The 11,370-nt window shown below is 37.7% G+C and overlaps 2 protein-coding genes, 1 long non-coding RNA gene and 1 other non-coding gene across 7 annotated transcripts; 3 read left to right on the top strand and 1 right to left on the bottom strand.

The window, feature by feature from the left end:
• The first annotated feature begins 3,970 nt into the window (after nucleotides 1-3,970).
• LOC124321211 lies at nucleotides 3,971-4,653 on the top strand. The gene is made up of 3 exons (XR_006914187.1): nucleotides 3,971-4,070; nucleotides 4,202-4,276; nucleotides 4,372-4,653. It is a non-coding gene; the product is annotated as an uncharacterized LOC124321211 (long non-coding RNA).
• A 468-nt stretch (nucleotides 4,654-5,121) lies between these two features.
• LOC124320740 (probable glucan 1,3-beta-glucosidase A) lies at nucleotides 5,122-7,377 on the top strand. Of its 3 annotated transcripts, none has more exons than XM_046783621.1 (6): nucleotides 5,122-5,197; nucleotides 5,307-5,626; nucleotides 5,834-5,958; nucleotides 6,107-6,221; nucleotides 6,301-6,408; nucleotides 6,484-7,377. In XM_046783621.1, coding segments are annotated over exons 1-6 (1,458 nt in total). In that variant the 5' UTR covers nucleotides 5,122-5,195; the 3' UTR covers nucleotides 7,272-7,377. The 3 variants fall into 3 exon arrangements, with proteins under 3 accessions (XP_046639577.1, XP_046639576.1, XP_046639578.1); XM_046783620.1 differs by having other exon boundaries at nucleotides 5,307-5,632; XM_046783622.1 differs by lacking the exons at nucleotides 5,122-5,197; nucleotides 5,307-5,626 and adding an exon at nucleotides 5,643-5,754 and having other exon boundaries at nucleotides 5,824-5,958.
• Nucleotides 7,378-8,348: 971 nt separating this feature from the next.
• LOC124320739 (small conductance calcium-activated potassium channel protein-like) lies at nucleotides 8,349-11,231 on the bottom strand. 2 transcript variants are annotated; one of them, XM_046783618.1, is made up of 8 exons: nucleotides 10,351-11,231; nucleotides 10,169-10,270; nucleotides 9,827-10,074; nucleotides 9,551-9,721; nucleotides 9,275-9,410; nucleotides 9,078-9,188; nucleotides 8,797-8,986; nucleotides 8,349-8,724 (listed from the first exon to the last, which is right to left on the bottom strand). In XM_046783618.1, the coding sequence occupies exons 1-8, from the start codon at nucleotides 10,738-10,740 to the stop codon at nucleotides 8,552-8,554; spliced, it is 1,521 nt and encodes a 506-aa protein (XP_046639574.1). In that variant the 5' UTR covers nucleotides 10,741-11,231; the 3' UTR covers nucleotides 8,349-8,551. The 2 variants fall into 2 exon arrangements, with proteins under 2 accessions (XP_046639574.1, XP_046639575.1); XM_046783619.1 differs by having other exon boundaries at nucleotides 10,175-10,270; nucleotides 10,351-11,229.
• Nucleotides 11,201-11,273, top strand: Trnav-cac. The gene has a single exon. It is a non-coding gene; the product is annotated as a tRNA-Val (tRNA).
• The last annotated feature ends 97 nt before the right edge of the window (nucleotides 11,274-11,370 follow it).

Here is an 11,370-nt window from a genome sequence, read left to right as displayed (position 1 = left end):
AATTATACGACCGGGACTGAAGGTTGACAATTCTATTTATCTGTTGATGGTTGCATTTGAAGGTGTTTGTTATTATACCGGCTGATGTAACCATGGAAATGAGCCTGTTTGCGTTATCTGTCTACCACAACAGTAGAATTGCATTATAATCGAAATAATGGTTTTCGTAATTATGTAATTAGTCACAAAAGGGTTTGCCGTATCTTGCCTGTTGATTGTGAATCACTGAATTATTAAAACACATTATGTCGCTTATCCAATACAGAACGTAGTTTAGATCAATAACCTTTCTCTCAATAGATATAGCAAGGGACGGGCAATATAATAGGGTAGGCCGGTAGGGACAAAATTTCCCCGGTAATGCTGTCTTGATATTATATCTTCTTCACAACATTTTCTAACATTCTTGAGAAGTTGAAATTATTAGAATATCAGTCTGATATACAATAATATCAGCTTATGTACACGTGCTTTTGTAAGTTTAATCAACGAGTAAAAGTAAGCATTTTTTCATTAGCCTATACTCATCATCGTCATTTTTCCGCCGATAGTTGTTTTGGAAATTTTTTGGATTCACGTAAGAATCGCTTGAATAATAGAGTCGGGTTCAGATTTTAAATTAGAACCGACGAGTTATATGTGAGGACAAAAAGTGGTCAAATTTGGTGGATTACAGTTTTCTTTCTTGGTGGATTCCAATTTTTAAAATTTCCATTTGTTTAAAAAATGGAGTGACAACGTTCATTTAATCTTATTTACGTAAAAAAAAATAATAAACTTAGAACACCAACCCGACACCAACCTTGAAACCCAAAGACGGGCGTCATTCTCATTTATCCGCATCTCCCAATTGCGTGACGTCAGTGCAGCAATGGATCTGGTAGAAATCAGCGATCCTTTACCGCCATCGTTGCCCGCGGTGCCTAGGACAAAGATAGAAGAAGACTACATTAGATAAGTTAGACTAAGACAAAGATAAACCGCCAATTATGTAATCTAAAAAGATGTGGGTGCCTCTCTTTCAGAGCAAACAAACACTATAAACACGAATATTTAGAAATTGCCATTCAGTGGGTCCTTCAGATGGGATAGCCTACAGCTAGACTTCTGCAGTTCAATGTTGAAACAGGAATGGGTATAGCTCACAATGGAGAAACTTAAAGATCACAGTAAAATGGGCGCTGTCGAGAAAGTAAAAATGATTGCATGTTCTATAAGGTATCCATCCATTTGCTTGGGCATGTGTAGTACAGCATTTCCTATTCTTCACTGCATGTCTATAAATGAAATCATGTCACTTATATATTCCGTTACTTATAATACTTTTATACATCAATAGAGGAAAACCAAAAGGAAATAAAAACAGAGGAAAACCAAATAAGGGGTTGTTAAAAATTTAAACTTTTTCAAAGAAGCAATGAATTCAGTAGCCTATGCAGAGTTGTAGACTTAAAAAAATCCGAAAAGATCTTGGTTTTGTGTAAGCACAAGTTAACTGAAAAATATCTTAATAGGCCTACATTACACATCTCTATCTCTATAAATATTTTTAAGTATTCTACTAAACAAAAGGTATAAGAGTAGCAAATGAAAGATGAACCATGTCTTGAACCATATGCACGCAAATTGAACCTCATGCATGTAACCATACCTTGAAAGTTGAAATTACGAGCACGACTAGTGGCTGTTAAGCATAACCAACGCGACAAAGGGCGCCGCTAATAAGGAAAAAATTGTCATCCTCTTTTGCTTCAAAATTATAGTTACAGACTTACAGCCATACCAGAACAGAATTTTCAGTAAATCATCAATTTTTACGGTTATTTCAGGTTATTTATTTAGGGTATATTGATAGCTACTTATATTTCCCCTCGTGTTCCGCTTTATTTTTCTCTCTGCCACTTTTCTTATTTTATTTGATGAAGCCAGGCTTGCGGCAGCTGCACCTCTGATACAGCACTCTAACATTTATTTGGATTTTTGCGTCATCTTATTATTTATTTATTTATTTTTAAATTATTTAATTTTAGAAATTGTTCGATGACGACTAAATTGCGTTGATGAATTAAGGGAAATGAAAACGACTCAAAAACCCCCGGAAAGTAAATGTGGAAAACCCAGTAGATTTGAGATTTCTCCAGTGGAGAACATCGATCGCTGGCTCTTTTTGTTTCAGTGCCCCCAAAAAGAATCACAACAGAAACAAGAACGACAGCAGTTATAGATTCCTGTTAGTCCATAATAGTAGCTCGAGTTTAAAATATTCCTCCGTGAAAGTGTGGATTTCCCCATCGGAGAACACGCCTTTCTTGTTTTTCTTCTTCTTGTTTTCAGCACCGCTAAAAAATCGCAACTGAAACAAGAACGACAACTTTTATAGATTTCTAATAGTTCATAATAGTTTCAAAAATATTCCTACTTTAAAGTTCCCAGCAAAAAGTTGCGCAGTTTTATCCAACTGATGATAATTCGTATTACCCCGTTATTTTAATACAGTGCTGGTCCACTTATCAGACCGCCTGCCCATACGACCAATCCAGGTATACGACCACCCTTTTGCTTGCACCACTTTCTGGCGCGAGATTCCCCTAGTTCAAATTTTTCTGTCGATTAACATGCCGTTGAATTATTTTAATCCACTTCAAGGTATTTTGTTTTTAAATCATCGTTGACCTTCATTATTGAAAAAGGGTTGGACTTTTTCGAACAAAGATGAATTTCGTCAGTCGTAACAATTTGTTTTCCTTAAGCAAAGTGTTACTAAGATTCAGTCATCACCTACTACATACTACTAATTCATTTGGCCGGTTATGCGACCATCCAATTATACGACCGCTGCACAAAGTGGTCGCATAAGTGGACCGGCACTGTACCGTTGTTTTGTACATATCTAATGCGCTATGAAGATATATCGCTGTTAAACAAAAGCTGTCTGATTTTTGTCGTTAAAACGCCAAATATGACTTGCATGCTGTCCGTATCCGGCGTATAACACAAAAAAAAAGCTAAGTAAAACTTTAAAAAAATTTAAATTATATATATACCCAGTTTGAGCTTCGAACAAAAATGTTACTTTTCCAATTTGGTAGGCTATATTATTATCAATAAGATTTAATTAAAAAAAAATACAAATGTTTTATTCAACGTAAATTAATAAATATGATCTTTATTTCTCCAATCGAATCATATTGTTGTTCTCTACAACTCTCAACTAAATTTTTGCTCTGAATAAGGCAATAAGCGCTCCCGGGTTTTTATGGTGTTTTTCGCGTGCCCCAAGTACCCAAGCATTTAGAAAATCGTCCTATTTTCAAAGAAAAAGTCAATCTCCTAAAACGACGGAACTACTGATCAACGTGCACATCCACAAAAACCTGTTTCCTGGGTTTTCTTCGCTTTTGAAAAGAAATTGTTTGTCCCATTTCCAAGGAAGACCGGGGAAAACCCATGACCGTTCTCTGCCGTACTTACTCACTTTAGACTCACTGACGACACTATATGTATTATCATATATGTGGTTTAAGTTCCACTTTAAATATGGGCATGATTATTTCCTTTTCAGTGTTTAAAATAATTACATTCATGCTTTTCGTGTTAAGCGTAAGAAGTACTCTGAAAGCACTGAAAATGGTATAAATAGGTACTCTATACTATACCGCTGCTATAATCCGTATTTGGGTGTGTTCGGAGATTGCTTATCTCGTTTCCTCGTGCAAACAATTTATTTTAAATCTTATTTTTATTTGAATTCAGCGTTTGTTGTTCCCTTGTGCTCTAACTTTGTGTGGATGATTTTTGTATATTAACTTTGGTCTTTCTGAAAGAAAAAACGAAACAAGTGGCTATTTTGCTTATCTATACATCCGCTCCTCCTATTCGCAGAGTGTGAATAGGAGCGCAAAAACTTGATTGAAATATAGAACGAAAGGTTTAGGTTCCCGGAGCAGCACTTTCGCGGATGCGAGTATAAAAAGGTCGACTAGTTCGTTTGAAATAATCACAAGTTCTTCAGCAATTTGAATACACCACTATTTGTCTTCGAGGGCAGCAGCAGCCAAACCAAATAATAGGTAAAATAAAATAAAAACGATGTGTTGTTAATTTTGAATTTTTTAAAATTTCGCATTAAGCTATATTTTAAATGATTAAATAAAAAAATGCATTTTATTAAATTTTTAATTCTTTTTCTGATTGTATATAGCAGCAATGGCCACAAAAATGTCTCCCGTTTTCCTTATTCTGGTCGTTTCGCTCTTCGTTCTTATAAACTTCACTGGTAAATTGAACATATGTTGAGACGATTGCATGTTCATCTAAGATAATTTGTAATTAACAGTGATTTTTTTCTTATATTTCTCTTGGAATGAGCAGATTTTGCTTATTCAAAAGACTGCCGTCATGGCTATCGGTTGAACAGTGGTGATACTTGTTGGTCTACTGCCGAAAAATGTGGCATCTCCCTGCAAACGCTTTTTTACCACAACGGACTTACAGCCGGTGGAAACAACTGCAACAATCTTCAGCCGGGTCATTTTCTTTGCTGCACCCACTGGACTGACTGACCATACGGGCGAATGGCGTAAATAAAGAAAAATTCAAAAACATCAATAAAAGTCATTTCGACTTTTCAAAAATTAATCTGTGAAATATGAATAAAATAGAATAAAATATAATATTTTCTCCTTGTATAATTTCTCCTTATATTTAAGCAAATGTTTAACATCGCATCGATTCATTGATCACATCAAAAAGTTTCGAAATGTTTTGTAATAAGTCTTGGTACACACTGCTGTGGGCCAGGTTTTCTCACGTTCTTTGCGTCCCCAACCATTTAGAAAATCGTCCCATCTTCCAAGAAAAAGGTTAAAACTCCTACCAGCTCCTACCGTAGTTAGGTGGGGTAAACGACCGATCCTTAGATTGATTAAAATGCACATCCCCCAAAACCTGTTTTTTTCTGGGTTTTTTCAATTTAAAAAAAAGCATTGTTTGTCCTGATTGATTTCCTGGAAGAGCTCCTATGACCCCGTGACGAGTTCTCGCAGCTTTTAGGGCGGGGCACCGAATTTCGCAAAAGTTTGGCAGTGTATAAAAGGATTGTTCCCTCGAAATCAAAAGACAGTCACTAGCTTCTTCTAGTCACAGCTAGAAGTTGAAATTGATACACACAAGTAAGCCTCTCATCAGAGCTTTTCATGTACGTACTCCACATTTTTATATGCAGAGCAAAAACCAAAACAAACAACAAAAAAAAGCAGTAATTTTCATTAAAGACATAATTATATAATTTTCTTATTTGATTACAGGAGAACTATGATTTCAAAAATTCTCGTATGCATTCTGGTTCCTTTCGTTGTGCTGTCGATAATGTTTGATCCAGCGGACGCACAGGCGTGGAACGACGGTGACGGGGGCAAAGTTAAATGGCAATATGATTGCGACTTTCCCGGCAATGATATCGGAAATCAAAGAGTTCCTGGTGACCAATGTGGCGGCCTTTGTATTAACACAAATGGGTGCAACCACTTTAGTCACTTTAATGGAATCTGCTATTTGAAAAAGGCATCAAGCATCCCTCCCCGTAAACAGACAAGCGGTGGCGGAGGCCTATGTGGATTCCTAACAGGGCGAGGTATGTACATTTTAAACCCGATTTAAAACCATTTTAATAGTCGTAACAGACTTTATTCACACGCGATGAAATTCATGGCTGTTTTTTCACTGACCCTGATGGCCATTGCATCTGTCCGTACGGTAATTAATTCATTTAAAAATTACTAATATTTCGAGGTTATGTAATTTTAAATATTTAAAATGTATTAGGCTACAACAGATCACGTTCAACACGCCATCCGAGCTGGACTGGTGCCAGTTCGAGGTGTCAATTTGGGTGGATGGTTGGTTGTTGAAAATTGGATCAATTCGAAAGACCCGCTCTGGGACGGAGTCCCCAGTACTGTAAGGAATCGGTTAAAATTTAGTTAATTTTACAATTAATTTTTTACAATTAAAATTTATTTGATTTTTTATTTAATTTTAAAACAATTAAAATTGATTACATTTTTAAAAATGCCATTGCATCATGACCTTTTATAAAATCGTGCAGGTTTCCAGCGGAGGAGAAATGCAAACGATGAGATATCTAGGTCACGAAGTGGGAGATGCTCGTTTTCGAACTCACTGGGACACTTTTGTCACCGAAGAAGATATCGCCAGCATTGGTATAAAAATATCAGATATTAGAAAAATATTTCTTAATTAATTTCGATACCAAAATTCAAATTGATTTAACATGAATAGCTCGTAATAGTTTGAATACTGTACGAGTTCCCATTGGCTGGTGGATCCTCGGCTACGACACACACGATCCTTCCAACCAACAAGGATACAAGACGTTTGCTCCAGGAGGTATAGGGCCTAAATAAAATAGAATTAATTATATCCGAGTTTAAAATGATAATTACAACAATTTTGGAAATGCAGGATTATACTTTTTGGATCGTTTGGTCCAGGAATGGGCCATCAAATACAATGTGGCCGTCCTGATTGGCATCCACGCAGCTAAGGGAAGCCAAAACGGCAACGACCACAGTTCGCCGTCGGATCCTGGACAGGTCTACTGGTCCCAGTATCCGGAAAACATCGACAACACGCTGGAAGTGGCCCGTTTCTTCGCTTCACGCTACCGTAACACTCCTTCCTTCCTGGGCGTGGAACTCCTGAACGAGCCCACCTCGGTGGACGTGGCCAAGCTCAAAGATTACTACCTGAGGGCGTACGACGCCATCCGGACGACCGGAAACGATTGCATCCTAGTCACCTCTCCGATCCTGCGGGAGCAGAACGCCGGGACCAGCAGCGACTGGGAGAATTTCATGCCGTCGCCGGCCTACACCAACATGTGGCATGACTGGCACAAGTACCTCATTTGGGGATACGAGGGCAAAACGGCCGACTGGATTATGAAGGAAGGTGTGGCCCTGATTGCCGCCGACATTGCGGCCTGGACGGGCGCACCGCTGGTCATGGGCGAATGGTGTGTGGCCGCTCCGGGCAGTGCCGTCTTCACCGACGTGACGCTGAAGCAGTACGCCTACAACATGATCACCACCATGGAGGCCATGAAGGGTGGCTGGACCATGTGGACCTGGAAGCAGGAAGGAAAAAATCCCAGGCCGGACGGACAGGGTGGATGGAGCATGAAGGATTTGATCAACGACTGTATTATGGATCCGAAATGGTGGAATAACACCTCCACCGTATGTCCATAATACTATTTAATATCGATTAATTGGCATTTCCCCTAGTCTGTATAATGCTTCTGTGCTGAACACCTTTCAAATGGTTCTATATATAATACACTGTATAAATACACTTCGTGCATATAACGAAAACAAAGGCATATGACGTTGTATATAGATTATAATCTTAATTATTTCTACCTATTTTGTCGTGAACAAAAATACTTAAAGAATTTTATATAGGATTTTATACTACTTGTATATTGGACCTTTGGCATGCCAGGCCACTGCTCTACCACTGAGCTATTTAAACATTTAATATATGTCATTTGGTTCTGATGTAATTGTTCTGGTGATATGGGGGTAGCTCTATAGGGCAGGTTATTAAACTACTCACGATTCTCGATAAGATAATACGGTTATGAATTTATGTCCCAGTTAAAGTAATGTTAAGTAAAGTTAAAGTAATGTAACAGATTGTTGTGAAATGGTACTTAATAAATGTTTTATTTCATTATATAAAAGTATCACTATCTGTTTTTTGAAAATCAATAGTAAAGATTTCATACTAACGAATATGATTTCATTTTTAAATATCGGAAAATAGCCTACATTTTAATAACAAATTTGACTATAATAAATTGTTTTTAATACGCACATTGATTTCGAAATAAAAAAGTATCACATTTTGTAATATATTACATCATTTTTCGGCCTTAAAATATATCTTTCTCGTAAATGTCTTATTACGTAATTTATTATTACATTTTTAGCAATACTTTATCAAAAAATTTTGAAAACGATGCATGCTATCATTTTTCGTTACCATATCTCTATTTTAAACATATACATAATGTCAGAAAAAAAATACATTTTTAACAGTGTTGTTGGTCTACTGCCCAAAAATGTGGCATCTCCCTGCAAACGCTTTTTTATCACAACGGACTTACAGCCGGTGGAAAAAACTGCAACAATGTTCAGCCGGGTCATTTTCTTTGCTGCACCCACTGGAATGGCCGGAGTAAATAAAGACAAATTCAAAAACATCAATGAAAGTCATTTCGACTTTTCAAAAATTAATCCATGAAATATGAATAAAATAGAATATTTTCTTCTTGTATAATTTCTCCTTATATTTAAGCAAATGTTTAACATCGCATCGATTCATTGATCACCAAGTCGTAGTAGACAGAAGAGAACACCGATTTCCCTCAAATACGCCACCAATTAATTACCATTATAAAATCGGAATGAATTATGACTGGGAACTTAGTTGAAAGGTCTTATTAAACCCTAAGCGCTCCGCTGTTTTAATTATTGAAAAAATTCGTTTGATGACGAAAGGCTGTTTCCGGTAGAGCTTCGACAGTCTCTTGAAGTACACTCAGTTTCTTTTCCAGCATACCCAAACGCTCAAGCATTACTTTTTGACGAGCATTCATCTCTAAGATGATTTCTGTACTAATGTTGTTCTGAGTTACCTGTAAATATGGAATAAGTCAAGAATTAAATTATGGAAGGAACCAGAAGAAAATTTTTTTAAATTATTGATCGATTACCTTATCTACGGCAGTGTTGTCCATCAGTTGGCGCCGGTCTAATTTAGTCTTTCGTAAGGAGTAGATGGCCAGCAAGAACTTGCGCTGGTGAGTCCGTACTCGAGCCGGGTTGACGCAATCAACTAATTTCTTGTACTTGTAAATGAGCCACGTCTCTCGCAAAACGTTTGCAGCCGCGTTTTTCAACTGTCGGGATTGAATATTCATTGCTGAATAATTAAATAGGCCCACACACCAGCTAATAAATCTCTGGATAAATCGAAACAAGACAATTTACCTCTTTGTTGAGCTGGGTGTCTCTCATTAAATTGTGGACGTGCTTTTCGGCCTGGGTCAGCTCCAGCTTATTCGTCAAGACGGCGACGAGCAGCGCTGTGCAGCCAGCCCCCTTATTAAGCGGAGCATTATTTATACGAAAAGATGAATTAATGTTCTATCGGATTGATGACGAATGGGGTGAAATTTGTTTTATACCAAGAAACCAGTCGCGACGGCGATACCTCTACCGCAGTACGTCCTGGGAAACATGTCACCATATCCGATGGTTAGGAATGTAATAACAATCATCCACATGGTGTTGAGTAAATTGTCGTGCTCCTCATTATGGTATCTATTATGAAATATTCCAAAGTACGGCAGCGGAAAAATAATAATGAATTAATTCCTTATTAAAATGCAACATAATTTTAAATAAACATTTCCAGTACAACGTTGAACGCAAAAAAGTGAAATGTACACTATAGTAATTACCTTTCGCACTGCCGCATAGTCCAGCTGATGATAATCCACAGTGAACCCATTACAACGAGGAGGACGGTTCCCGGGCGGATGGTCATCAACGTCTTCAGTACAAATCGTTTGTCAAAAATAATCTGATTGAAGGCACCGATCGATCTCGAGGTTGTGTCTGTGAATAGTTTACTGAATCGTCAGATAAGAAACATCACTTGTAGTAATAAGAGGAGGACCAAAATAATTAACAATTAACATTTGATAGGAGATTGCCTATAGGCTGCTGGCATATACCTGTGAAGTAGCATGACTCGACCGATTAGGTAACATCGAAGGAACATGGGCAGACTAAGGGCGACGTCGACGGGAACCAGTTTCGATTCGGTGACGTCGCCGATGATGTGATTAGTCGTCCAGAAAAAGTTTAGTTCGCAAGGAATTGGATGGACGGCGCAGACGAGCAATTCTAAAGTTATTTGAATTATTCGTTTCCACGTCATGGCGATCCGCCAATCATCCACGCAATTTTGTATGAGAAATATCTTAGGGAATAATATAATATTTATCGTTATAGCCGGAAGTCACCCAAAAATGTTGAATCATAAAAAAAAGAAAGTAATGGATATAGGATAATACGTATACCTGGACTGCAAAGACATGGTAAGTCACTATCAAACCCAAAAGCACCACGGTTGAGACTGATATCAGCGTTTTCAAGGTGGAAGAATAGAACGATGACTATAGAAAAATAAATGGAAACACATTTAATGAAGCAGTCAATTGCCATAACTCAAAAGAACTTAATTTGTAAAAAATACTTTGGTGTAGAAACCGTAGCTTGCCAGTTCACTCTCTATAACCATGACGATGATACCGAATATGCCGAAAACGAGGGCGAAATCGCTGATCAGCTTCCGCTTCTCGAAGAGCTCCTTCCGTCGACCGATTTGGTAGCCGGCATTTGATCTATTCTTGCCCATTGCTGTAAGCGGCCTAACAGCTGTTCTATTACCAGAATATGACGTATTGGACTTGATTTCAGCTCCGCTGACAAAATCACTTTTCCCTTTTGCAGTTGAGGCAGTAGCGCTGATTGTGATTTCTCTAAGAGCATTAGGGTTTCCTCCATTGCATCTTTCAGCACTTGGTCTTACATTTTCTTCACTTTCACTGCCCTTAATGGCAGCCATAGAAAACTCGCACTGCATGTTATTAATTTATCATCATTATTGTAGAATCCCCTTCGCCATTATCCTTAATGTTAACTGGAAGATATTTTCGACAAATCTGTGATTGCTGCTAAAAACAAAAACACACTGGTCCAGCAAAAGAAGTTGTTGAAACAATCACTCGACAAATACTGGAGATGTTCGCTAGGATTCCTTTTTGATTGAGAAAACAAATCGAGATCAAGGCTTCCTTTTTTTGTGCAAACAGCACATTTTCTAGACTTTCACTATATTTAAAATAAAGAAATTCCGACTTTCGTCGGAAGTCACCAAACAGCTTTTTAATGTATTCATCCCGAGGGAATTGTTCTTAGCATTATTGAAAGTTATAGTCATGAAATGTTCCCGCTGTGATTCCCTGATCAGAACTTGGCTATAGATATGACTATAGCATCTATCTCGTAGCATAGTTCCCATACGTTGCAAACAAAATCTCGTCGCATCTGTAGTGTAGTGGTTATCACGATTGCCTCACACGCAATAGGTCCTCAGTTCGATCCTGGGCAGATGCATTTTTGTTTTAACCGTAAAAGTTTCATTTTAGTACTTTCACTTCGAAAAATGTTTTAGCGAAAATATTCCCCTTTAGATTGGAATATATTGTACAGT

The sequence above is a fragment of the Daphnia pulicaria genome, chromosome 1 (assembly GCF_021234035.1).
Source record: "Daphnia pulicaria isolate SC F1-1A chromosome 1, SC_F0-13Bv2, whole genome shotgun sequence".
Lineage (NCBI taxonomy): Eukaryota > Metazoa > Arthropoda > Branchiopoda > Diplostraca > Daphniidae > Daphnia > Daphnia pulicaria.
This window is presented reverse-complemented; position numbering and strand designations above follow the sequence as displayed.